This window comes from Bombus pascuorum, chromosome 1 (assembly GCF_905332965.1).
Source record: "Bombus pascuorum chromosome 1, iyBomPasc1.1, whole genome shotgun sequence".
Lineage (NCBI taxonomy): Eukaryota > Metazoa > Arthropoda > Insecta > Hymenoptera > Apidae > Bombus > Bombus pascuorum.
Genome location: NC_083488.1, coordinates 5,925,755 through 5,953,040, shown reverse-complemented (window position 1 = coordinate 5,953,040; position 27,286 = coordinate 5,925,755). Strand labels below are relative to the sequence as shown.

The following is a 27,286-nucleotide window of genomic DNA, read 5'->3' as shown; positions in this document are numbered from 1 at the left end:
AACTAATGAGAGAAACAGAATAAATGAACGGAATGTAGAAAATTCGCGGTCACCCGATGAAGGATATGTATAAATTATGTATTTTGTCACATTCTTTTCATATAAATATATACAAAACTATGGAAATTGCGCCGCACCGTTGTACGATTCTTCCACATGGCATGTATAAAACATTGTAAACTTCTTAAAAAAAGAAGAGAGAGAAAAGAAAATGAAGGAAGAAAATAGAATCTAAATATAAAATCAAATTGGAATGTATACATTGCACAATACTGAGTTTAAAAATTAAGGTACTAGAGAAAGTGATATTAATTACACGAATGATGAAATGAACTAGAGATCATATGTCTTCCGACCATTCGTCGCGTTTATCGTTAACGAAGAAGTCGAAAGAGTCGCTTCCGAACCGAAGCTGGAATCACACGAAACGAAATACCGACAAGCATATGTATATAGATACGTACAGGCACTCACACATACATACTAATCCATATGGCTAACTTTGTAAGTACAGTCATGGCCGCTCTTAAAATATACCTTAGAGCAATTACCACTCTAAGAAATATATATATATATATATCTATATCTATATATATATATTTAATCATTTGAATTTTAAGCTAAGTACGTTATATTACTTTGTACGGTGTTTGTTTGTAGCACGGAGATCGTCATACCGACGTTTCCGCATTAGTATCCTTCCTGAAACAACAAAAATTAGAAAGAAATTAACAACCTACATTATCACATTAAAGCTTCAAACTCAGTGTGACTTTTACTTTAATAAGTACTTTTAGTAGCATAATAAATAGTTCTAGAGCTATGTAATATTCCTACAGACGCTTACCTCTTCACTAATTGTCACATCCAGGGTAAGCGTAAATTATAAAGCAAATGAACTTAGTTAAACTGTATCGATACCATTTGTTGTGACGCAAGATATTTTTCTCAAATGTAATACATCATACTTACTCGGTCTCTGTAATGGTCTGTTCGTATTGTTGCTGCTGCTGTTGTCTGAGCGCAGCCAATTCATTGCTATGTTGTAAATCGTGAGTCAGTGAACTGGACAATATTCTACCGCTCATAGGTAGGATATATTCCGGTGAATCTTCTAGCACAGTCGGTGTAATTTTGCCGCGCTTTAAGCTACCGTATCTTTCCGAGCCACTGAGGTTATCGTGTTGAGAACCATGTAGACTCTGCCCCCTCTTCAGACTTCCATATCTTTCCGAGCCACTCAGATTCTCATGGTTTGAATTTTGCGAATGATGACTCATGCTGGATGCAAGAATGCGCGAAGAAATGGGTAGCATGTATGGAGTAGGTGAGACAGTGTGATCTTCCTCAGCTGTATATGGGAACAAGTATTTTTCTCCTAAGTGATGAAGCTTTTCTTCCCCTTCCGAATAATTTTCATCCGGTTGACTCTTCTGAGGCGAATTCATTTCGGGATAAGGCAGTGGATTCGGACTGGAAGTCTTGTTCGAGGCCATTTCGTTGTCAGACATGGTACCTCCAGACCATTGACTTCCGCGCACGTCGATTACTATAAATAAAAAGGTCGTTGAAATTTGATTTATAACATTCTAATACTATAAGGTTTTACAGCTTATCGAGGATTACCATTTGATGATAAATATGCTTCTGGTAACTGAGAACTCCACCTAGGCGCGTAAATTGGTTTAATGTTTGGGAATAGTTCCGTGTTTGAGCAAAGTATGTTCAAGTGTTCAGTAGGATTGCTGTGAATATTAGGCAAATAATTGTGTGCGACTGGTTGCTGCGTCGAGACGCCCATATTTCGGTGCGACCTTGACGTAACATCTTCTTCGTCGGAGCTATGCGAACTCGCAAGATCTAAGCTTCTTCCTCCACCTTCTGCTTGGGATCCGTCTGAATCTGATTCGGAATCTCTACGTTGATTCCTTGGTTCTGTCGCTTCTATGAATTGTTATAATTATTAGAAGTAACAGCGACTTCAGATCAAACTTGACTCCAACAAATACCTTGTCTAGAATGTAACGTTGATCTATGGCTTCTAGAAGACATATAGGGATCTCTGTCACTATTATAATTGCTCGTGGATGTTGACGTATGCCTTAAATGTGTATCGCTACGATAGGGGCTGGACCCAGTTTTATTTGTACTTCGTGAAGTTGTACTACTCGTCGAGACTCCTACGTGGACTCTCCTACACACGGACTCTGCTCCACTATACGTCGACGAGTACGCCAACGCAGACCGCTGTAATATTATTCAAGTTAGAAAAATTACTTTTTCCACTCTTCGTTTAATACAATTGAATTCAATTATTTGACGTACCGAGTGACCGTTTACGTTCTGGCTGCTGCTTCCGTTTCCCATACTTCCTTCTAACAAAGGTGTCTTTTTCCCAATGCATCTCAGTAAACTTAAATACAGATTCCTTCTTACTCTACCATTAATGAAACAATAACCAACCAAACTAAACGATGCGTGAACGACTACTGCTATACTAAGCAGGTATGACAATGTTGGAGAATTTTCGGAGGCATTGAGAACTGTCAGAGTCCATGTAGATCCAAGTAAAGGTAACGAAGCTACCGATAACCAGAGTAACGTCCTCAAATTTCCAAAACCCATAATGTGTTCTTTTAATGTAAACGCCGCTCGTACTGACATCACAAGAATGCAGAAGTTCACAAAAACTGCTAGACAAACTGGTCCTATCAAAGACCAGATCACGGTTTCATAAATTGATAACCAACAGCTGAAATAGATCAAATATTTATCATGAACAATGTTTCTTTTGTTAGAATACTTAAGTAAAAAGTAGAATTATACGAACAAATAAAAGTTTCCGTATTGATCGGCTCTGACACCGATGGTCAGTCCAACGATGATAGCTGGAGCTCCATAGCCCATTGTATAATAGAATCTCATTTGTCCATGGTTCACGTCTCTCATTTCGGTTAACATTCGATATAGATGAATGGAGTCCACCAAAGTCCACGAGAATGTACTCAACCAAGCATAGTGTAAACCAATGGCCGTTAGTTTACACGGAAACTCATTCGAGACTAGAGGACTTCTGGCTTTGAGCGCGATCAAGTAGAGCACTTCGGCGAAGAAAACGCACATTACCAAATTTTTATGAATGCTATTCGAATTTGTACCACCGCCTCGTATCAAAGCCAGAATGAGTAAGGCAGATAATAGCAAAGGCAACGCGAGCATAAATGCACTATAGCTCGTTACATCTTCCAGTAAAGACGGTTCTGGGACGTATTCTGGATCAAGTACGTCCGTTAGTATTGCAAAAGTGGATAACTGGAAACAGGAGCAGTTTACGATGGTACCGAAAGACAGAGAATCATCCTCGACTTCCGTAGTACAACCTATTCGGCTCCATTCACCGATTCTGTAACACACAAACAAATTTAAGACGAACGATTCGGTCCAGGTAGAGTTCAAGGAGCGAATGAAGCGTTACAGAACGTACCCTCTAATCGTACTCCAATGTACACATTGTGGATTGGTTCTAGTCTTAAACTCGTCCTTCTCGCTAAGCCAAAGACTAATTTGAACCGGGGATTGCAAAGGAATTCCAGTCAGAGACTCGTAACCGTCATCCGAAGGTACTAAAACGGATACTGTTACGACTGGCGAGCCTACCGCTACTTCTACGCCCCATCTAACTGCCACGGAATCATCGAATCTGAAAAAAAAAATGAATTATAATCGATGTTGCTAATCCATGCGAGATAATGAATATAATTATTTACCTTTGAGGCAGCAGGGCACCTAATTGCTTATATTGCACGTAACTCAACACAGCCTTTCGATTGACCAAACTTTTCTTAACATTTAATTCCCCTTGCATTAGAGGTTTTATGCCTAATATATTAAGAGGCACTCGTATCTTTGAATATGGATCGAATCTGCTTGGATCGGCCATGTAATTGTTATACTTTGGGAAAGTAATTGACGGGCCGAAATGAGCAGGGGACGACAAGAACGCAGAAGTATCAGGCAAGACAACCTTCTGATCCGCTTCAGTTGGCCTTACCGTAGACGCTGACGGATCATCCATGTATTCTGCAGTCTCGTATCCGAATAAACTTTCAGAAGTTACTACATCCAAACCTAACACTGCAAAAATAAATCACTCAGGATCAATAAATTGTAATAAATCATTCAACAAATTTGAACAATTACAAATAATTGTAAATGTTATTGACTAAAAAAAGAGAACAAAAATATTCATCTTGCTTACCAACGTTAGTGTCGACTACTTCAAAAGGATTAGTAAAAGTATCATGTTGAGACGCAGTCAATGTCTTCAAATAATTCGCCATTGCATCCAAAATCTTGTCAGGAGTATCACCGTTAAGAATCTCAATCCTCGACCATTTCTCCGCATATTTGGACTTCAGAATATGGCTAGAAATGCCAACCAAATGAGAAACGTAATCTTTATCTTGGCTATGAGTCAAGTTCAATCCGACCAAACTCTCTTCATACTGCAACAATGCTATCAGCAAGGATTCTGCGATCAACAGATCAGCTCCGTACAAGTCTTTGGTCGCGTTCACCGCTTTGTGCACGTCTTTTGCTATTTTAACAGCGACATAGGTATTCAAAGTCAAATCCTTGGTCTCTAACGCGGCTAGCTGATGTCTTTGCTCGATGAACGCTTCTGAGGTACAGTTAAAGAGATCAGGTTCTTGCCAACCACCCAGTTTGTCGTCACAGGATCTAGAAGTCTTTCCTTCGGCGATATCAGGACAATCCTCGACAGCAGTCATTCCAAACTTGGTCCTCGGCCACCATAAACCTTCGGCGTAAGATCTAGGACACCCATCATACACCACCTCGCAGCCACGAAGAGTGACTTCGGCATATGGATTGGGGCACGCCGTGCAAGACCGTCCAATGACCCCGATTCTGCATCGGCACTGTCCAGTCTCGGTGTCACAGCGAGGACCGAAGCTTCCGGTTGTATAACATTCGCATGGAATGCACTCCTTTTTACCCGAAGGTTGATAGTGATTCTCCTTACAGTAACATTCGCCTGTGGTCTTATTGCATGCAGGATCATAGCCCTTGGACTCGTCGCAATGACATGGCCCACACACAGGCGAGCCCCACCAGGTTGCCGGGCAAGGTTGGTCAGCTTTAATCTCGCAGTAGTCTCCAGAGTATTCTGGCGAGTTACAATCGCATCTGTATCCCCTACGAGAGGTCGTATCCTCGATACAGGTTCCAGTACTGTTACAGGGATTCAAATCACAAACGCGGTCGCAATTACGTCCTACGCGACCGGTCGCGCAGACGCACTCACCCGCTTGCCATTTTGGAACGCAAATCGATGCTTCCGGACAGTCGACGTTACACTCGGCCTCCGAACTGCAGCCGGTCGCGACATTCTCCTGAACGGTCGGTCTTAATAATACGCTCTGGTTGCTGCCTATACGAATATCCTGGAGGCAGCCGTCGAAATATGGTAGCTCGGTGTTCATCGATTGCTCCGGTCCACCGACCAGTATCCTACCGATGTACAGACCCTGTAATTTCGCTGGTAATGACGAGGATATGGGCCTATTCCGGTAATCGATATCGAGAGAGACGTGACCACTTTGCCAGGTGATCTCCACTCTGTGCCATTCGCCGTCGGCGACGTCGTTCCATGTTTGAATGATGTCCGCGCCGTCTAACAGAGCAACTAGTTTACCCTCTCGGATCTCCAGCAACGCAGAACTGTTCTGCCCTATTTGCACGCTCATGACGAACGCCTGCTTGGATCGCGTTCTTAGACTGAGCGCTGTTAACCAGGGAAGCTGGATGGGTCTTAGTAAAGGATTAAAGCTGAGCATTCCGTCGCCGTGGAAGTTCCATGGTTTACCGACTTCATCGGCGCAGGTAGGTCCAGCAAAATTCTCTTCGCACTCGCAAACGAAACCGGACCATATCTCTCGACACTTGCCGTTATTTTTGCACGGAGTCGATGAACAGAAAGAAACCTTCTCTGGGCAACCAGGATTAGTGCCATTGTCGGCTACAAATGAATTTAGATCGATGAAAATATGATCGATGTACAGGTCGCTGACGCAACCCACGAAATCCTTGTTTCTGATACGAAAACTGGATGGTATAGCAGGCAGGCCACCTAATTGCAAAGGTCCTGTTAGATCCAAGAATCGATGACACGTCTCGGTGACGATGCTGCAACGTTCCTCCAACACTTGTTCGCTTCTCCCCGCGCAAGACCATCTCGATCCAAGTCTCTTGCCGTATTCCAAAGCGAGAGCAACGTCACAGTTGTCGAGCGAGATCGTTACAGTTTTATTTATGTAAGAGACTTCTACTTCGTGCCACTGACCATCGGATACTCCACCAGGTATGCTGGCACTCGCTCGGGTAATCTCGTCGCCAAGGGAAAAGCTGAACTGTACCTCGGAATCGATTATCTCTAAAGCTATGAAATCGTGTTTCTCGTTGTATCGCCCGTTGTAAAGCAAAAGACCGTTTGCTGCTTCGGTAGCGAATCTTAATTTGATATGCAGCCTGTGTCTTTGCCTCAGAGACGCGAACGTGAGGAACGTTGCCGATCCAAAGCTACGAGCTTTCAGCTCGCAGAGTGGAGTCACGCTTTCTAGAGTCGTCACAGGACAACCTTCACAAGTGAAACCGCCAGTCGTTTTCATGGTACACTGAGAACCTCCTTTACAGATTCCTGGAGCGCAAGAGTCCTTGTTCAACGATATTTCGCAGTTTTCTCCCGCGAATTCAGGGCCACAGAAACACGCGTATCCTCCTTCTCTTCTGTAACAAGTGCCATCGTTCATACACGGATTCGAGTAGCATAAGTTAACCTCCGTGTCGCATAAGTAAGATTCCTTGCTACCGGTGAAACCCTTCGCGCATCTGCACGCGAAGGTCGTTACCGGATATATAGGTCTAAACAATACAGTATCGCTACTAGCGAATCCAGAAGCATTTCCAAACTTTAATACCGTTACGCATTCCTCGAAATTCAAACAGGGTTCTCTGACGCAAAGATTATCGTCGAACGGTAGTACCGTAACTGTGGCCAGTCTCGCCAGTATACCCCTGTTCAGATACACACGTTCCTGAAGAAATTGCGGGCTGTAAAACTCGTCCGTCACGCCTGGTTCTACTTTACGCGCAGAGAAGCTCACGTTTAGGATCTTCCCATTTACATTGGCGTCCTCCTGTATGCTAAAGAGAAAGATGTTCTCTCTGGGGCACGGGATAATTGCTGCCAAACCATCCAGAAAGTATCCCAGCAGAGGACTGAGGAAAGCCTCGGCCGTCATGTCGTCTAATCTAACGGTGATGGAATTGAGGAGCATTTTATCGGTGATCAGGCGCACCGAGAGAGTCATCGTCGCCTTGACCTCGTTGATACCGTCCGTGACGGACACCTCCATCGTCGCGACACGTGGTACATTCGTGTTCAATTGCGGCGACAGTCGGATTTCACCGGTGGTTCTGTTCAAGTCGATCAAATTGGCATTGTTTCCAGCAAGCACGGTGTATGTTAACTTATCCGTGACGTCCGCGTCCACAGCAGGTATCTTGCCTATGGGAGCGGTCGGAAAAAAGTCTTTGAAGTTATTGAATATAATCTGAAAGTCCTTCAATACGGGCGCGTTGTCGTTCACGTCGGTTACTAGTATCTGAACTAGAGCATCCGATCGCAAAGGAGGCGAAGCGGCACGCACGACTAACTCGAACTTTTTCTTTGGCGACTCGTAGTCCAGTTCTTCGAGCGTAATCAGTTCCGCGCGATCCGCACCTGACCTGACATTCAGGGCGAAACTGTTTGAATCTTCGCCTCCTATCACGGAATACTGTACAACGGCGTTTGGTCCTTCGTCCGGATCGTGCGCGTAAATTTCACCGACGGTTGAACCGATCGGTGAATTTTCGGCTATGTAAAGAACGATTTTGTCGTTCTCAAAAGCGGGTGGAGAATCATTCACATCCTGTATTTTAATTGTCACTGGCACTACCGTCGAGAGAGAGGGAGATCCTCTGTCCATCGCAACTGCTTTCAAAGTGTACATGGCGACAGATTCTCTGTCCAATGGCTTGGCTGTTCTAATTACACCTGTGCTTGAGTCTATAGCAAAGGCACCATCCCCGTCGTCCTCCAAAGCGTATCTCACCTAAAACAATGGTACAATGATAGACACGATTTACTTATTATAACACGGTGTACTTTAAATACAAACGTCTCACACAATTTACCTATTACACTCAACCTTCTACTCTTAATACTTTACTATTAACGCTTACTATCAAAACTGTTACGATATGTCGTTCAATTTTTTACCATTACGACTATATCTCGTCTGCTTCAAAAGAATTTCAAAAAGATTGATCAGCGAAATTCAAATTGTTCTTACTCTGCCATTGAGATCTGTGTCCGCGTCGGTGGCGGAAACTCTGAGAACACTAGTACCACCCGCAACATCTTCCGGAATGGTTCCTTGGTATTGAGGAGCTTCGAAAACAGGAGCGTTGTCATTCACATCCGTAACGGATATTTCCACGTTGATGGTATCCGATAAAGGTGGCACGCCTCCATCTCTCGCGGTAACAGTTAGGAAATAGCCAGGTACAAGTTCACGATCCAAAGTACGAGTGGTCGTGATAGCTCCTGTTTGTGGATTTATGGTAAATTCGGACGCTGACTCCCCACCATCGGTGCCTAAGCTGTAGGTGATTTGAGCATTCTTTCCAACATCTGAATCGGTCGCGCTGACGACGAGAACTGTTGTGCCAATGGGCGCATCTTCGAACAGTGACACAGCGTACGGTGTGTTCTCAAAAACCGGTTCGAAATTATTGGCGTCCGAGATGTTGACATAAACGAGAGCTGTGTCGGTCCTACCACCGCTATCAGAAGCCGTGACAGTAAGAACGAACCTTTTTTCTTGTTTGTAATCGAGCGGTTGAGCTACTGTTATCAAACCACGTCCATTCTGAGACGCGATCGAGAATCGACCTCTAGTATTGCCAGCGGTGATTTCGTAATGTATCCTAGCGTCCTCGTCAGGATCGGTCGCCGTGACAGAGGTGACAGGAGTACCCGGGGGATCGTCTTCGGAGACCACAGCTTCGTAGTTCTTAGGGTCGAAATAAGGATCGTTGTCGTTCACGTCGGTTACGGTGAGTATCACGGTAGCGCTCGCAGATTTTGGTACTTCACCAGAGTCCGCTGCGATCACGGTGAACTGGTACCTAAATAAAGAGTTTAATCAATTGATATATAATGAGAGACGATTGTCAACTTTCGTTGATATTACTCGTAGATAATATCTAGTACCGAGGATCGACCTAAGTACCTAAAATCGACGATGATCGAAAGTAACCAAACAAAGATTACCAGAAACCAAAAAATATTTTCCCTCTCCATAATGATCACCGATAGCCAAATCTACTTAACCGCATTTCGATCATTTACGACGATTATTCTTAACCAGAAATTATTTAAACCAAACTATGAACTCCTATAGCATAAGTTTTTTAATTTGGATCATGACAGTTATGATGCTTAAATGTAACTGTACCTTGAACATTGTTCACGATCGAGCTGTTTCGTTGTATAGATCCACCCAGTCTCCGTGTTAACGGTTATGGGGAAGTTTTCGGTGGAAGCTCCGGAGAAGTCTCGCGCCCCTATAGTGTACTTTATTTGAGCGTTCGCACCCTCATCAGCATCGTACGCCTGTATCCTCAGCATCGAGTATCCTATAGGAACGTTCTCCGACACGGACTCTTGAAAGTGACTGGTGTAAAATCGCGGCGCATTATCATTCACGTCTCCTACGTGCACTAACAACTGCGTAGTGTTCGACCTGGCTGGCGAACCACCGTCCTGAGCGCGTATAACTATCTTGTAACTCCTGGTGGATTCGTAATCCAGAGGCTTGACGAGAGCCACGTCGCCGATCATAGAGTCTATGGAAAAAGTATTCTGCGTGTTTCCACCGATTATGGCGTATCGAACAGCCGCGTTGTTCCCCGAATCCGCGTCCGTTGCGCGTATGCGCGCTATCACCGGATTCGCCGTGTAATCCAAGTCCTCCGGTATCCAAGCAGAGTAGGTACGTTCAGTGAATTGAGGGTAATTATCATTATCGTCTAGCACGCGGACTACCAGCGTGGCGTTCGCAGATTTTCGCGCGGAAGGTGGTGTCGCCTGATCGGACACGCTCAGAATGACCGTGTACACCTCGGTTTTTTCTCTGTCGAGAGGCGTACGCGTTGTAACAACTCCGGTTCTCGGATCTATCCTGAAGGTCAGAGCGTCGTCGGCGTTCGCTACTCCACTGCCGCTAGTCGTCGATAAGATGGAATATTCGACTTCGGCGTTTCTACCTGCATCTTGGTCCGTAGCTTTGACCGTAACGACCGTAGAACCAACTGGTACACCCTCTCTGATAGAAGCCTCGTCTTCCGGCCACTCGAAGGTTGGCGCGTGATCGTTCGTATCCAGGACGTTCACCTGTAAGGTGGTAGTACCGGTTCTCGGAGGGAACGAGTCGTCCACGGCAAGTACCCGAAAATAGTGAACGTCCACGCTCTCTCTGTCTAATCTAGCGCGTGTCGTAACCCTTCCCGTAACTGGATCCAAGACGAGTAACGCCTGTGATCGTGCATCTAACAGAGAACTCATGGAATAACGAACAGTGCCTCCTTCAGGATCCCTGGCTCTGACGGATGTTACGTACGCGCCAGGTTCTTTTTCCTCTTCGACGACCGCAACGTACAGGGATTGCTCGAAATACGGAGACTGATTCTTCAATTCTCTGCGGACTCGCCTGCCGAGATCCGTGTCGTCCAGTTGACGGTGATGAAAGACGATCTTCAGACGATGTTCCGCGTCGGTTAACCGCGACTCAATGCCACATCTGAGATTCATCGACACGGAGATTTTCCAAAGAGGATCCACCAAGCATTGCTCCGTTGCCGAGACCAAATCTCCTGCTGCACCTTCGATCAGAAACCTGGGATCCGCTACGCCACCCCACCTAGTCTCGCACTCTTTTAGGGCAGTCTGTGGAAGGAAGTCTCGCAACGCTGCTACCAGCTGAGACGTTCTAAGGCAAACCTCCGTAAACCTGTTGGCAGACAGAAGAACAGCATGCGAATCTTATTATCCCTTATCGCGATTACCGTTGCTTGTTTCCCGGTAAAACTGCGCGCGTTAACTACTACGCTGTCACGTCACGTGAATTAATCATAGAAAAATAGGAACGAAGCTCGCATAGCAGTTAATGCGGCGAGCTAATTACCAGCAAATTATCTAAATGAACATCAGCCACGGGGAGTCTCCCGTTGGGTCGACGTATTCGATTGTCCGAGAAGTAATTTCCTATATTGTAAATTTAAATCGAATTAGATCTCATCGATTCTGATATTATCCTTCTCACTTTCATCGTTTCTTTATTTTAATCGCGTACAAAAATCCCGAATATCAATTTCCTTCGTTTAATTTCCTAACTAAATCTCTCGATGTACGTGCCAACGTTATTTATCGAGTCATCGGATAAAACGAAGGGAGTATTTTCAAAGAGCGATGTAAAAGGTACGTGTAACAATGAAAACGATAGGCTAGTAATTAGTTAAAAACCGAAGATTCACCTCTCGGTGCTGGGCATAGCGTACGAGGCCAAAGTCTCCGCCATCCATCCCCTGGTAGCAGCTAGATCTCGATTCTCTCCGCCACAACCGGTGATCAGGATCCTGAGTGGCAGACTGTAATAGTCGATCGTCGGTCTGCCTAACCTTGAACTGGTCGAGTCCACGTAGAAGGTGAAGATTCGCGGATACTGAAGACCGTCGCAGCTCAAAGGTCGCGCCAACGTGACCCGGCCAGTGTGAGGATGCACCTTGAGCAGCTTCCTGGCAAACCAGGCAGTCCTCTCGTTCGAGACCTCGTACTTTCGACGCCCACCCAGCTGCGGTACACCTGCCTCGAAAACCACGCTGCCTGCGGGCGTGCTCGAAGACAGCACCGCCAGGTACGCGTCGGTCAGGGTGCAGAAGGCCGCGAGCAACGAGAAGATCCATTTCCACCTCGCCATGACAACCACCCTCTTACAACAACCGCTCCTTCTTCGCGTGTTCTACCCTCCCAGACAAGTGTCCCATTGTCGCCGATCCCCTTTCTGCTCGCTCGTTCGGTTCAACGTACGCTCGCGCGGCCTTCCATCTGTAAAATAGAAAATCTGGTTTTTAGATTTGAAACTTTCACGGTGTTCATCGAACGATAGACGCATATCTGTGGTCCTCTTTGACTCTCTATCGCCTTTACGATAACACGTCGCGTTTCGTTCCGACGTTTCCTCGACATTCCAGTTCATGTCTTAGGGACAGATCCGAACCTTCAGGAATTTCCTTCGGCAGTTGGAGCAAGGGGTATCGTAATAGGTAAAAATGTATAGATACTTCGAATTCTTGAAAATTTACGTATTTGAGAAGATAGGTGGAGGAAGAAACGGAAACTGAAAAATGGAATTCAAAAGAAAATTCGATAATGCGAATCGGCTGAAAAAGAATCGCAAACGAAAGAATGCAACAATTAATAAGTTAAATATATATGTTTCTTGAAACAATCGGAAAATCGTTTCTCTTCGACGTTGATCTCGTGTCATTTTGATTTTTATACTCTTTACTCGAGCTCGTAAGATATTTATTTGGTTAATGTAATACTAATTGTTTTAATAATAAAGCAGGTAGCGTTGCTTCTTAGTTCGGTTGGTTTTAAACTGGTTTCAACGTCTAAGTAGAGGACACGAGAAGCAATCGTGCCACTCGTTGGTTCAAAGATCATGACCTTGAGCCAGACACGAGCAAGAAAAGAGAATTGGAATCGTTCGCTTTCTTCACTCTGATAACTCACAAAATATTTTAGACCAAGCAAGAGAACCAAGAAGCCTCGAGAGCCGTTGAATAATTCATCGTACCTAGAAGAGGTCATCGAGTACGCACGACCTAGGAAACTAGGAGGAAAAAGCGGTAGACGAGTTCGTTTACAGGAAAATCAAGAGTTTTGTTGGACTTTATTAATCGCAACGAGAAGGAACTTTTCGTTTCCAGTTAATTGCATTTCCTTCAAGCGCAGAAGAATCGATGAAAAAACGCATCTAGCACCGCCGCTTTCTCGCACCGAATATCTTCCGCCAGTGTGAGAATGCGATACCCGGTGTAAAACGTGGGAACGACGATTTCCGCTCGTTTCACCCTCCTTGCACCAAGAGACTCGCGTTCCCTTTTACGGCAAATTCGTTCAACCTGTTCGTTGTTGTAACGTACCAGCCATCTCGTAAAATTCTAATTTTCAAGCATTCGGATCTTAAGATATCGAGCATTCTCTGACATAGTACACCATCGTGAGGCGTCCGAAAATACGTAATGAAGAAGTAAAAAATTTCTTCTAAGTAAGATTACGATACGAAAGGTGCAAGTTTTCCTCTATTATCCCATCCGAACGAACGATTCTCCAACGACTTGGAACGCTGTGTTATTGGAAGGGGAGGCTCGGTATAGTTATAAATGGTCCACTCTACTCGTACTGTGGTACTGTAACGGCAACCCGTTTCAACGCGTTTGCGCGTGTTTAATAAGGCCCAAGGTAATACGTGGCGCAAAGGACGACCGTCTGCAACGAGCATCTTCTTCTTTGTCCTGTTTGTCTTGTTGCATTAGAGAATCGCCGGTCCTCGAGATCACGGGACTAGTTGACCGTAGCAAGAGCACGATAGGTCTCTGGTGGCATCGGCTCGCGATCCTCCTTCCCCGGAGGCTAACCGATCCGGTTTGACCAATCCAAACGGATGGTGCATCGGCACGAACCAATCGAACCACCGCTTGCACAACCAGCTACGAGCAGGTAGACAACGAGCACGGACCAGCCGACTCGCCTTCAGAACAAAACGACCCGACGAGAACAAGAAAAAAACGAACGAAGGAGCCGAGGAGGTGGCCAGGGACGTGATGCTTATAGGCGGAGGGCCGCTTCTTCGTTCCTCTTCGCGACGCGACGCACGATCTTCCCTTCGCTTCGATAATACTTCGCTCGGAATAATTACTAAGCTATAGTCTTCTTCGCGCTCTCATCCCCGATGTACACAGCAACGTTTATCACCGCTTTGTCATTTTTTGCTCGGCAGAAACTTACGATAAAAATTGCCATACCACACGCGATCGACTCTTCGTTACTGCCGAGCATGACGAGTTTCTCCTCAGCTCCGATAATACTCCGCTCGAATGAATCACCAAGAAATCGCTTCCTTACGCTTTCGTCTCTAATGTCCGCGCTTTATCCAACGTTTGCTACGTTTTGCCACCTTTCCCTTACGCGAGTCCACGATCGCATCGCAGAAACTCAGCGGTAAAAACCGGTACCATGCGTGACCAACGTGTCGCAAGAAGATCCGTCGAGTGAGCTGCATAGAAAACGAAATTGCACACCGTACGACTGCGCGAGAAGAAAACTCGCGAATCATCCGCGCTCGCTCTCGACTTCGAGATTGCACCGATGAGTTTACGGTAACGCGTAGGACGAAACGATTCACAGATCGTTAAGATAGTAGTAGAGCTAAAGTTTCAGACACGCTGGTGCCCTGTAATAACCTCGAGCTATGTCTGCCTTCGTCCGTCGTTATTAACATAATTGCTTGAACGAATCAGATACGAATCAATGAGTGTAACACCTACGTGCCAACTACCGTTCTCTGTCGTTCGTGTTAAACGTTTACTCCGGCTACGTTTACTCGGAAATGATCGCACTTCCAATATAATTGCGAACGATTATTCTTCGGCTCCATTTGCTCCGAATCGAACGAGCTTGAAAAAAAATGGCTCGAAAGACGATCAATTTTCCTCCGAGCTTGGGTGCGTACGTTCTTACACGATGAAACGCGTTCAGCGATGGTATTCCATGGACGGTGCAGACAGCTTGATATTCCATGCTCGTTCTCGCTCACACGTTGCCGACTCTTAAATTCCGGTTAACCGCCTGGTGGAAAATGCGCGATAACGATAACATCTTTTCGCCTGGAGATTCCTATCCTTGTACTCCTGTGTTTCTCCACTACGTAAAATTAATTGTCCACGATGGTTAAACCGAATACTCGCTTAATTTTTTTAAATACCATACGTCGTGGATAGTCCATCGTCCGCTTTCCGTTTATTCGCATACTATTCGCGAACATACTATTCATCGTCTTCGGTCATCGAATAACAGCAAATAAGAGATAACAGCAATTAACAGAGTTTGCCGATGAGATACTCGCCGACGTTTTTTCGTCCTTTTAATTTTCTTCAAAGAATGAAAAATATGAAAAACTTCAACTCGATCCGAATTCGATATGTCCAGAGACTACAGATACATCCAATGTCATTGTAGATACGGTGAACTGAGTTTATTTGAAGAAATGTTCCCGAGAAAGTCGTCGGTAAAGTGGTCGGAAAACGTTCGCGCCAAGATCTTGCAAAACACTGTTTGCGAACATGTACCGGTGAGTACACACCTTTATACAGCAAACTGCCCATATTGGTGTAATTTAGCCGCAGGAAAGGGTCGGAGTATCCTTTGTTTTCTGTGAAATAGCTATTAATTACGCGGATTACGCGAAAGATATGGCATGACAACCAGACCTGGAATTCTCGAACCTACCAATTATCCTTGAAAGCCACGTCTGCATCTTCCCTCCTAATGACAGGCACCTTTTCAAATTGATCGGGCAGCTTCTCAGAAAGCGTAGATAAGCCCCCGTAAGTAGCCCATCTCCACTCGCCTTCAAACTAGCCTCGACGTTACTAAACCGTTTTCTTATCCGACCAGCGGTCGGACGATCTTAAGAACGAGCGACGAAAGACAAGTCGTACGATTTGGTTGGTTTTAATGAAGACATAAACCACGTTTACTGGCCTTTCCAGAGATCAGCGATTCAATTTAGTATTTTGACCGGCACGCGACTTTTCGCCGGATCACACGGGCCACGTGTTTTTTCGCACGAGCAGACCGAACTCGGAAGCGTGAAATGCCCCGTCAAAAAGTTTAAAGGCAGCAGGATTTATTGCTCGATCGATTACATCGACGTTACACGGCGCAACGCTGCTTTGTAATCGTTCGTCAAGTCTCCGGTAATGATCTTTTGACGCGGCGCGTAGCGAGCCCCAGCTGACACTGCCTCTACAAATCCTCTGAATCCCATTAATCCGTGCACAGAAATCCCATAGAGAGCCCGGTGTAAATTGACTCGACACGCACCGACTGTTTCTCTAACTGTGAAATAATTGCACAATAAAACGACGTGGAATTTCGCCCATTTGTTCGCGAATTTAAACGACCATTACGGTTTTCAACTAAAAAACTCGATTTCCTTTTCCTATTTTTTAAAAATATATCTTCCTGAAAAGGATTCTTCTTCCTCCTGTTTTTATTTTTTTTTTCTTTTTAGTCTCTAAAATTGACGCGGTTACAGAGGTTCAAGGAAAATTGTAGAGTGCAACGTGTAAACTGGAAACACGTTTCTCGTGAAACTAAATTTTCTGTAATGGCTACGTAATGGCTAGCGATATTTCAAGTTCTGGACCGTCGTAACCGTGCTCATACCACATCATATTATTAACCCTTATTCCGTAAACGTCTTTACGGTATCCTCGAACTGTAAACGTGTAATACGCGGGTCTTTCGTGTGCGATGCATTTTTCAGTAGATAATACTTGTTAAAAAAATTCCCCAAAAATTCATATAACATCTTGAAGCGTTGTAAACTGAGATTATGGCGAAACTTTTGCCGGTTAAATTTTTCTAAGCGACGAAAAGAAGCTTCTCTACCTACTATCTTGCGAGAAATTCTTAACCCGATCGAAACAGCCTCGGGCATGAAATATCCACCTTTACAGTTTAATGATTATTGAATGTTTTTGGTGTTTCTAATTCAGATAAAATAAAAAGCTAGCAAATATTCTCGAAGCATACCGGGAAAGCTGATATCAAAAAGTCTTGCGATTTTTTCTTTTTTTTCTTTAAATCTCGAATTAAGCCTAGAAAGTAATGCTCCAGGCTAGAATCTAGCCTTCCGAAATAATCTCGTAGTTAATATCTTCCTACATGATAAATTGCAAGATATGAAAGAGTCGAGAAAACATTTTATCGATTTCTACGAGATCTTCGATGAATTCTTTTTTCCCAATCATCCGCGTCTCGTCTTCGTGTTTTACAATGCTGCAACGGCCGGCGAAGATTGGCCAAAATTAGGGAGGAATTATTTTTCTGCGAAGAGAACAGGGCCAGCATCCCTGAGAACTTTTCGTTTTGTGGACTCGCCTTCGTCCATCTGACCGCCTGACGAATGAACATGCGAACAACTCCGCATACCTATTACAATAACCGGTGTACGTACACGGTTCCGTTCAAGGTTGCAGAGCCAAGCAAGTATCTACATGATCACTGCTGAGAACATGGCATGATCCTTCGTTAGCTCTTAATTGACAATGAAACTACCATTAGAGATGCGATCTATCTCTACTCCGTTTCGATTCAAACGATTTGTCGGTTATTAGACATACGTGTAAGTATGGAATACTTGAATCGCAATGTCGACCTTGCCAAGAATGTGGAAAATAAATTTCCAGAACGACAAATCAAAGTCATGGAAGATCAAACTCTTGGAATAATACATTTTCTGGCAATCGATGAATTAGATCCTACGTTTTGGAATAATTTCGCGCAACTGAAACTTCTGCCGTTTGCTTTTACGACGAAGAAGAACGATGCAAAAATATGCAGAATAACTTGATTTACATTTTGATGAATAATTTCTTTACATTACTTGCGCCGTAAGAAAAAGCGAGAGAACTTTCTCGATTAATTAATAATTCTGCAATGACAACGAATTTTTATTGGAATCGCACGAACGACAGATTAAACGGTATTCCGAGGCAGTTTAAATTGCGAAGTCATCGTATTGGAATTTACATTTTGCATGTATTATTAATACAATTGTTCTAGAATTGTTCTAGAAGCATGGGAAAAATAATCAAGCCGTACGCGAGATTAAATTCCCCGGAATGACAAATTTTCTAACACTCGATAAATTGAATATTTTACTGCGGAACGATCGATCAATGTTTCTAGAAAGCGTACGATGAAAAATCGAATGAAAACCGTGGTATTGCGAGGCAGTTACAATAACAACCGTTAGACGTGTACGCGAAACCATATTCACGTAACGGTGCGCGGTAAAATCGGAAAAGGACGAGGCGTAGACCGGCTAGCATAGTCGAGCGTAGTACAGCTTGGCTCATTGACTTCTCGAACGCGAGTCTCCTCTTCTCCGAACTCTGATAATTGGTCACGGAAGATGACGATGAAAGATCTCGCGAGAATAAAAATCCTAAAATCCCATTTGATGAGTTGCAAGAAGCAGCCGCGATCGATCTACCACGAATCCAAACAAAATAGCGTTCGACTTGTTACTGGAGAATAAATCCAGGATTTGAATCGTGATCGTGTTACACGGAGATACTATCTTTCCATATACATAGTCATGCTGGCTGTGCCTCTTTCGATTTATTCGAAAATAAATGCCACTTTTCACTTTATTCTCATTCATTCAGTCATCGTACCAGCATTCCTGTCTGCGCTTCTTCGCTTTCTTATGCCTTTCGCTCGATTATAAATACGGTAGCCAACATTATTTTAACTTACAACTATCCTATTGTGCTTAATATCGTTCTCCGCCGTTGCTGGGAAGAAGAAATACGAACGAAAAATTCTTGCACGCGATTTACGTTCCTGAAAGTCACGCGATTCTAATCTCGCGCGACAACGATGGCTCCGAGACATTGTAAATTTTGTAAGGGCGGTGGTACGTAGTATGAAAAATCCAGTCGGAGGCTTTCGCTGATTTCTTCGTGGCCCATAGGGTGATATTTGTTTTAATAAAATAAAATTTAGCACGTGTTAAAATTAGTTAAAAGTGAAGAAATCTATTGGAACTGCTATTTTGCCTTATCTTCTCGTATCCAATAACGTAGCTACATTGATATTTTAATTAAATTAAAGTATAAAACGAAAGAAGATACCTAATATGTAAAAAGTGATGATAATCGGCATAGGATCAAAAGAATTTGACTTTCTAACTGAGACTTAGAGAACGCGTTTAGAAAATCGGAAAAGGGCCGTGGTATTTTATATATGGTACGGTGCAAAGATAGTTAGTCGGAGATAAAAGTCCTACGGAAGAACGCTCAATTTTATGGAACCTGTTCCCACCGTGACTCCCTCAAACGGGTTTAGTTAGGTGCATACATTTCACGCTCGTATGCGTGCACGGTCGTCTTTTAAAGATCGTAAATTAACGTTCCGTTCTTACGATTGTACAGGGAATCCGAAAATTCGTAAGTATCTTAATTAAAACGCCGCCAAATCCCGCGACGACAACTTCGATACACGTTTATTTCTTAATTCCGTCGGCGATTAACGACCGAGAACGTCAAGCTAAATTCCGGCTCTTCCCAACAAATTTCTACATCTCCAGCGATTTCTCCTCGATTATATCGTTCCGAAGCCTGTAATAATTAAACAGAAAAAACTTTCTATGATTTCTATGATATTATTTTCAGATAAATGTAGTCCGAAAACCGATAAAATGAAGAATCGATCGATTTCTACACATGTAGCGTAGATATTTCAAACGATATTTTAAAGAATTTTTCCTAATATTATACAATGATATCCATTTGTTGCTCTGTTTTCTTTCGCTTGCCATACCCTTACGCACAGCTTTACTGCGTACATTTTATTAAGGGTTTCAATAAACAAATAAATTTTTCCAATAAACTAAACATTTTTCTGGCCGAATAAAATGTGCATAAAATTCGTATTCGATAGAGGAATAACAAATATCTTCAATTATGTTGGTTTCACGTGTTCTTCCTAAAAATACAAATTCGCCTAAATCTCCGTAGTCTAGTTACGTGAAAGAAATCGATCGATATTTGTTCCCATTGGGGTGACACGATGAAGATGGAAAGAGCAACTTCCGCCTGAATGTTGCAGTCTTCCTGCACACAACGGCGCAACGCGTATCGAGTCGAGTCGAGTCGAGGCAAGTCGAGCCTACTCCAGCCGCGATACAAGAAGAGAGGGTGAAAGAGAAAAGAGAAGAGTCATCCTTCTCTCCTTCTCCCTCGCAATCAGGGGTGAGTGACTCACGTTCTGCAGCTTCGACGCCGACAGTCGGGACGCTTACCCTCAAATATTGATTCGCCGGCTCGGGGAAACGAGGCTGCTAACCCTCCAAAGCAACGGCGTATCTAAATTTTTCTAACGCAGCATTTTTCGGGCTTCTTATTCGCCCCTGAGTCTTCTCTACTCACCTTACAACTTTCACTTCTTATCGAAGACCTTTCGATCACGTATCATTTGCAAATCATTATTCGCGTACGCGCGTCTTCACCGCGTGTCTATGCGTATTTGCGTACGTCAGAACATCAAGAAGGACAGCCAGACGCCAATGTGTTGCACGTTGAATCGATCAAACTCTACCGTACGTTATTGCGCGTGAAACAGACGTAGGCAGAATACGGGAAGCGTTTAGAGAAAATAAAATACAGCATGGGCTAATTGTATGCGTAAATGTCAAGAATTTTCTTCCACTAGAAAGGAGATACTCGCGCCTTTTCCACTATCTCTTTCTTTCTCTTCCTTACTCTCTATATGTCTGTCTGTCTCTCTCTCTCTCCCTCCCTTTCTTTTTTTCCTCTTCTCTTTCTAGAGACAAACGTTAAAAACAACAGAAGCGACGTGAATCGCATTCTCATATTAGAGAACAAGGTTTCCTTTGAATTTTGTAAAAGGTTAATAAGAAGATACTACCTGTGACGTTAGAAAGGGAAAAAACGTGGCTATCTGACCGCCGGAACACGGTGAAAAGGGTTCAGCAGGCGAAGGCAGAAAGTATAATTGTGGTCGATGCTCGTTACACGTCTCGCTGTCGTCGTAATTAATAAGACATTTTTCCCGTGAGAAAGTGCCGAGCGGTAGAAACACCGGCGAGTTCTCCGCTCCTCGGTGTTCTGTATACGGATAAAAAATGAAGCGACGACGTGCATGCCATTCAAAAAGGTCACTCACCGTCCCGCCAAGGTCGGCGAAGTTTTGTCACATTGCGAGTCACACCCAGCTTCTCTTTGATCCTTAATCCGTCTTCAGCACTTTCTCCCTGCGACCACGCAAAATTCGACGAGAAACGAATTACACATACACACGCCGTGAACACCGTGTTGGCCAGATCACGAAGAACGACGTGCACGCACTTCAGCTGCTCTCGGCAGCGTCGCGACTACTACCAACCACCATACACGCACGAACCAATCTTACGTACGAGCGTAGTAGAGGGCGACTACCTGCGACCGTGTATCTCGACATTGACTTCGAGCGACGATCAAACGACCATCTCCGCACCGGCCACCGATCCGCGTTTAATGCGCTCTTTTTTTCTCTCACGCAGAACTCTTTTTCTCCTTCCTTCAAAATTGTCAATTCACTTTTCGATTCGCTGCAAATATAGGAATTTCCTTTTTATCGAACTGCACTCTCGCCAAATCGAAATCGAAAGCGAATGAATATCGAAGTGATAACTAAATCGCGGATTTTTATGCATTTATAAGAGGTTTCGGTGTGCAAAATTGAATAGAAAAGAGGTATAAAATATGAGAAGTATAATACCTGCTATAATGAATTAGTAGATAAGACAATTTTCTATCTAACTCCTAAATATATTCTGAGAAATATGAATTTGCATAAAAATCTGCTGCCTAGTGACAACGCAATAGGAAACTAAGTCTATTGCATTAAACGAGATATTAGATATCGATTACTAGATACAAATATCTTTTGAAACCAATATCTGGAATATATCATTTTGTTACTGTTAAATACCTGAGATTTTGTTTTAATCATTTTTCTAGTGTTATATTAACTTTATAGCACCTTGATGTAATACTGAAAAGTAGCCATATTAGAATTGCAATTAACAAGAAGTAAATTTTGATTTTCAGTTTTTACTGGCAAGGAATTGAAAATATGAAATATACGGTATCATAAATAGTTGTAGGATGCATGTACTTTCTAATTTCGTAAAACTATAGGTAGATATAGCTTGGAAGTTCGTCATTTCTGTAGTTACTAACCTGTGTAACTTGTCTATTGATATAAACGATTTTTAAATGTTGAAAATGAAATTTGTTGGATACGATGGAAGATTTAGGTAAAAGGCACAAGCACACACTTTGCTACTGTCGACAGCGTCGGCGACTGCTGCAAACTCTCTCTTGTACGTGCACGAGACACATAAACATTTAAACGCGCATGTATGTGACTATCTTATCACGAACGACTTTTACAAGTGATATTTTTCAAGATAATGAACTTTAAATATATACGTTACTATATCTTTACTCTCTTCTTTGATAGTTTATAATACTTAACATAAATATGAAATTATAAGTATGAAATCAAATGCGATGAATTATATATTTTTGACAATATTCGAATCGAATTAAAGCACACTGAGTCGGCGGTTCATTTGACGAGAACGCCATCTAGGTGTTCTAAATATATTGTATCAGAGGGCGCCATTAGTTCGAGTATTCAATTGTACTTATATATGTGTATGTTTCGTCTGCGTAAATATTGTGTTTTAAACTCCAGAATAATATTGTGGTTATCTGAATTTTTCATGAAATTTATGTGGTAATTGTAGTTACAGAAGGTAAGAATTTGTTTACCTACCATTTTCTTTAGCGTCTTCGACATATATTATTTTTAAAATAATGTAAAGTTGACTATATGTGTATAAATGAATCATTTAATACAATAGTAGTGTAAGTTAAAAAAGTTGATTACTTGGTAATGAGATGATGAGATAAAGCAAAAATTCTCTAAAGAATCAACTAGGCGATTCTTACTTATTTTGCTATCTACTGTGAAACTAATGCAGGTATACTTACTCCACTTATGTTTGAACAAGGGTTATGCTTTCGAGATTAATGTTTAACTAGGAAGGTGAAAGACTGACTTATACCACTTTTGCATTAAACGGTTCAACAGTTTTATATTGTATCTATGACAAACATATTGTACCAAAAAAATAGCGACATATGGAGGAAAATAAAACTGCAGTACATGATCTTAATAAATTGGAAGTTAATGATGTTTGGAAAGAATTTAATTGTCCAAAATATGTTACCCACCTTTGTCCTAAAACTGACAAATTATCAAAAGAAATATTAGATTTCTACGAACAATTAAAACTGGATACTAATTGTATTCTACAAAAATTGGACAAACTCATATCTGATCCTATAACAAGCGATAGCATAGTTCGCATATGCAGACTTTTATATGATTATCTTGACAAAGTAGGAGATGATGGTTATGTATCCTTTAACAAGCATAATTGTAGTATATTAACTATTTTATTACCAATGAGAGGAATTTCCTTACAAATTCTCAGAAAGTTAAAGATTTACCATTGGTAATAAAAGTATTAAAGTTTTTGGGTGAAAATGTTAAAACGGTTAAAGAATATGAGCTACATCTTGATAGAATGTTAGAGCTTTGTAATGTACCACCCATATTAGAAAAGCCATCTGAAAGTGTAATTCATATTGATATAATGGAACAATATTTTACATTGCTAGGACATCTTCTTGTAGTCTTACCTACAAAGCAGCAAACATTAAAAATTCATAGGGCTCTTGATTCTTTGTTATTAAAAAAACAAGTAAGAAATGTTCCTACAATAAAAGTTGAACATTGTCGTAAAGCTATGGAAAACTCAAGGTTACCGTTAACTGTGACTGAATTGTTGCAAGCTTCTCTTCTAAGAATGTATCCAAAAATTTTAGAGCTAGTTTTCTTACTTTCATCCATCTCTCATAAATGTTGTACGTACTGAGAAATCAATATTTTAATTGGAAGGTCTAATAAATATTTAAAGAACTATATTTTCTATTATATTTTTATAATATTAAATAAAGGTTATAGAATGCTGGAAGCTAATATACTCAATGTTATATTTATAAGAATGGATCTTCCTTATGCAATTCAATTACAATGTACACGGCCTCCTGACTTATTGTTAGATGGGGAAGAATATAGCGATGAAGTAAATCTTTTGATAATGAATACTCTGTGGAGCTTGATGAAATCTATTACTTTTTCTAATAATATGCCAACAAATTTAAAGGAAAATTTGAAACCAACTCATTGTGTTTTATGGTAATATATTTAGGAGTATGAAATAATGCATTGCATTAATTATAAAATTAATTTATATTGTACAGGGGCCTATGTTATGCTTTCAAGCGACAGATATATTATAGCCAATATAGAAAGTTTAGTGCCAAGATTAGAAATGAAATTGCTATGATTATTCTTATAATTTCAATTACCTTACCTTCTTGGAACCTTGTTAGTAGTGGTATAGCTGATGCTGTTATTAAATATTTAATTGGAATTGAATTTGGGTCTACTACAATATTTTCAAAAGTGATCAAATTTGGTAGAACTACTGATGATTTGCACTTTGAAAAAACTTTATTATTAATTGTTACACATTTAGCAGAAGTTGATGCTTGTATTTTTGTAATTACTTTCTCTCTTTCTCTTTTTTTAATTATAAAGAAACATTTTAATGTTAATGTTAATGTTAATGTTATTTACAATAGTTAATGATAAAGAGAAAATTGATGCAAACTGTACTTCAAATTGTTAATCGAGATGATATTGAGGGAACAAAAGTTACTTGGAACACATCTCAATTTTGGGATTTATGGAACCATGCTGTAAATGCCTTATCTATATTGGCACCAAAAATGCCTGAACAATTCATAGAATATGGTGGTGGTATTAGGTAGTCAAAATAGATAAATATACATCTCTCTTTATTTTTATGATGTAAAATAATTCTTAATATTTTACAGATTATGTGTAATGCTAGAATGGTGTCTAAATAAAAAATTTGATATCGAAATAGTAATGAATTGTATAAAAACAATTTGCATAATTATTCTAAGTAATAATAAATATTTATTAGCATGCTTCCGAGAATATGGAATTATATCATCATTAATTAGTTAGTTTTTTATCTATACATTATATTGACAAAATTTTGTTACTTTTCAATTCTACAATATATAATAATTTTTGCTTTTCTGTGGACTAAAGAACTTATTCAGTATATTTTGAAATTTGAAAAACTCAAAGTAAAAGAGCAAAAGGTTTTAACACTGGCATTAGTATCAGTTGAAAGACTCATGAGAAAACAAAAATTTTACCATGATATATATGGAGAGTATAGTATTACATTCATCATGGAACTATTATTTCGTTGTATTTATCAGAAAGGTAGTGAATTCCAACTGGATCAACGGTAATATACGTGTATATAACAACAAAATGAGAATATATAAATATTATCATGTAAAAAATTTTATTAGTCTTTTACTAGCAATAGGCTCGTATATTTGGGAATGCATAATATGGTCTCCTAAAAATCTTGAAAAATTTATTGGATATGGTGGAGTGTATATTATCCTTGATGTTATTGAAATCGTTCCATATTGTTCTCGTTGCTTATTTCTTGCTGTTTTCACCGACATGTGCGATAATTTTTTTTGTGGGCCATTTTTATGTACATGGAGGGCTACTGATAAAAGAACAGGGTTAATGTCTTTATTAGCAAAAATATGGAGAGAAGAAGAAATACGGATTGAAGTTAAAAGAAATGTGGATGGCACTGTAAAAGGCAAATAATAAAATAATTTTAATTACTAATATTTTTATAAAAACTTGAATATACCGTTTACTATCTGTTAGACGTGGAATTACCCCAAATGAGTAAGAAGCAATGGTTAAATACTTACTGCATAAAATTAGCTAGAGATAATAGCCCAGCAATAATTGATATGATTGGTTCAGTTAGATCAAAAATATTTAGTATTTGCAAAATAATTGAAAGAGATAATGAAAAGTATGAAATGGCCAAGGAACATTATAAAAAATTACATGCTAATCTTTCAATGGAGGATAGAGTAAGTTGTACAAAAATATTTATTAAATTTCACCCTGTACTTAACATTTGATGTGATTTGTATTGCTTAATATCTTTTCAGATTACGATATCTACCATAGAATTATATTTTACATTGAAATTAGGTCAAGTATGGATAGAAGTTGCTAAATATTTTGAGCAAGTTGGCATTACTCCTCTTGGTATGGATGGTCAAGCACTTTTCTTGATGACTCAACGTTATCTTTTGTGGGGTAAAATGACAAAAGACAGACAATCCAGAATAATACAATCTATAAAAAAAGAGGAAGACATAGAAGAAAAAGACGAATATGCAAGGATCCGTAATTCTAAGCTTATTTTAGCATTAGATGCATTTGATGAAATAGATTATATGTATAGAACGACAGATAGATCATATAGGATAAAGAAAAAGTATGATCAAATACAACAAATTAATTTAGCTTTAAAGTTCCCATCTATCTCAGGTGATTCGCATTGTCATAGGACATTCCAAGATAAACTAATGGTTACGGTAAACAGGATATACTTGAATTAAGTTTTCAATGCTATATTTTCTTACTATCTTTGCTTTTCTTTTAAAAAATTAACCTTTTATGTGTAAATACTATTTTCTTCAATCATTTCATACAGGCTATATTTAATCAACATCAAACAGTAAGCAGCGGTTTGACAACAGATCCATGTTTAAGTCAGATGAAATTGGGGAAAATCCTCCCTATTTCTCCTTATGATTCCTACATTTCTGACATAACATATGATACTGAATTACTTCCATCTTCTTTATCAAGTACCTGTCTCTCTAACATAGAAAAGTTCTTAGAAAATGAATAATTCCTAATAATTTAAGATGATAAATTAAAAATTTTATTTAGTAAATGCTAAATTTTATTTGAATAAACTCCATATTATCATCTTTGGAGACTATAGAGATCTTTATTGCCGACATGAAGAATATAAATGTAATTCTTCCCCTTTTTTTAAACATTTTGATAATAATTCAAATACAATTTAAGAAATGAACTTTTCATTTTTATCGAATAAGAGAGAAATTGAGGTAAAATATTTGTATGTTTTATTATTTCCTTTTAATCACTAATATTGAATTTTTTTATCGGTGTTATAGAAGAAATCCTTATTTAACAAAAATT

The 27,286-nt window shown here is 40.8% G+C and overlaps 2 protein-coding genes across 4 annotated transcripts; one reads left to right on the top strand and one right to left on the bottom strand.

Annotated features, from left to right (window-relative positions):
• Positions 1–57: 57 nt before the first annotated feature.
• Positions 58–21,560, bottom strand: LOC132913785 (protocadherin-like wing polarity protein stan). Of its 3 annotated transcripts, none has more exons than XM_060972367.1 (13): positions 21,173–21,560; positions 11,662–12,232; positions 9,585–11,138; positions 8,418–9,255; positions 4,259–8,177; positions 3,768–4,134; positions 3,485–3,700; positions 2,831–3,403; positions 2,326–2,752; positions 2,010–2,247; positions 1,627–1,944; positions 962–1,549; positions 58–698 (listed from the first exon to the last, which is right to left on the bottom strand). In XM_060972367.1, the coding sequence occupies exons 2-12, from the start codon at positions 12,102–12,104 to the stop codon at positions 969–971; spliced, it is 9,474 nt and encodes a 3,157-aa protein (XP_060828350.1). In that variant the 5' UTR covers positions 12,105–12,232; positions 21,173–21,560; the 3' UTR covers positions 58–698; positions 962–968. The 3 variants fall into 3 exon arrangements, with proteins under 3 accessions (XP_060828350.1, XP_060828345.1, XP_060828340.1); XM_060972362.1 differs by having other exon boundaries at positions 58–702; positions 973–1,549; XM_060972357.1 differs by lacking the exon at positions 58–698 and adding an exon at positions 765–854 and having other exon boundaries at positions 973–1,549.
• Positions 21,561–22,817: 1,257 nt separating this feature from the next.
• LOC132914425 (cilia- and flagella-associated protein 69-like) lies at positions 22,818–27,202 on the top strand. The gene is made up of 11 exons (XM_060973537.1): positions 22,818–23,478; positions 23,556–23,988; positions 24,082–24,322; positions 24,388–24,688; positions 24,772–24,956; positions 25,027–25,178; positions 25,271–25,475; positions 25,543–25,838; positions 25,922–26,136; positions 26,218–26,649; positions 26,769–27,202. The coding sequence occupies exons 1-11, from the start codon at positions 23,200–23,202 to the stop codon at positions 26,967–26,969; spliced, it is 2,940 nt and encodes a 979-aa protein (XP_060829520.1). The 5' UTR covers positions 22,818–23,199; the 3' UTR covers positions 26,970–27,202.
• The last annotated feature ends 84 nt before the right edge of the window (positions 27,203–27,286 follow it).

Coding starts and splice junctions, on each gene's coding strand:
- LOC132913785 (XM_060972357.1), bottom strand. CDS start 12,104: ATGGCGAGGTGGAAATGGATCTTCTCGTTGCTCGCGGCCTTCTGCACC. Junction 11,139..11,661: donor GCTATGCCCAGCACCGAGAG/GTGAATCTTCGG, acceptor GTCTGCCAACAG/GTTTACGGAGGTTTGCCTTA. Junction 4,135..4,258: donor AGTAGTCGACACTAACGTTG/GTAAGCAAGATG, acceptor TTATTTTTGCAG/TGTTAGGTTTGGATGTAGTA.
- LOC132914425 (XM_060973537.1), top strand. CDS start 23,200: ATGGAGGAAAATAAAACTGCAGTACATGATCTTAATAAATTGGAAGTT. Junction 24,689..24,771: donor AAGTTGATGCTTGTATTTTT/GTAATTACTTTC, acceptor TATTTACAATAG/TTAATGATAAAGAGAAAATT. Junction 26,137..26,217: donor ATCTTTCAATGGAGGATAGA/GTAAGTTGTACA, acceptor ATATCTTTTCAG/ATTACGATATCTACCATAGA.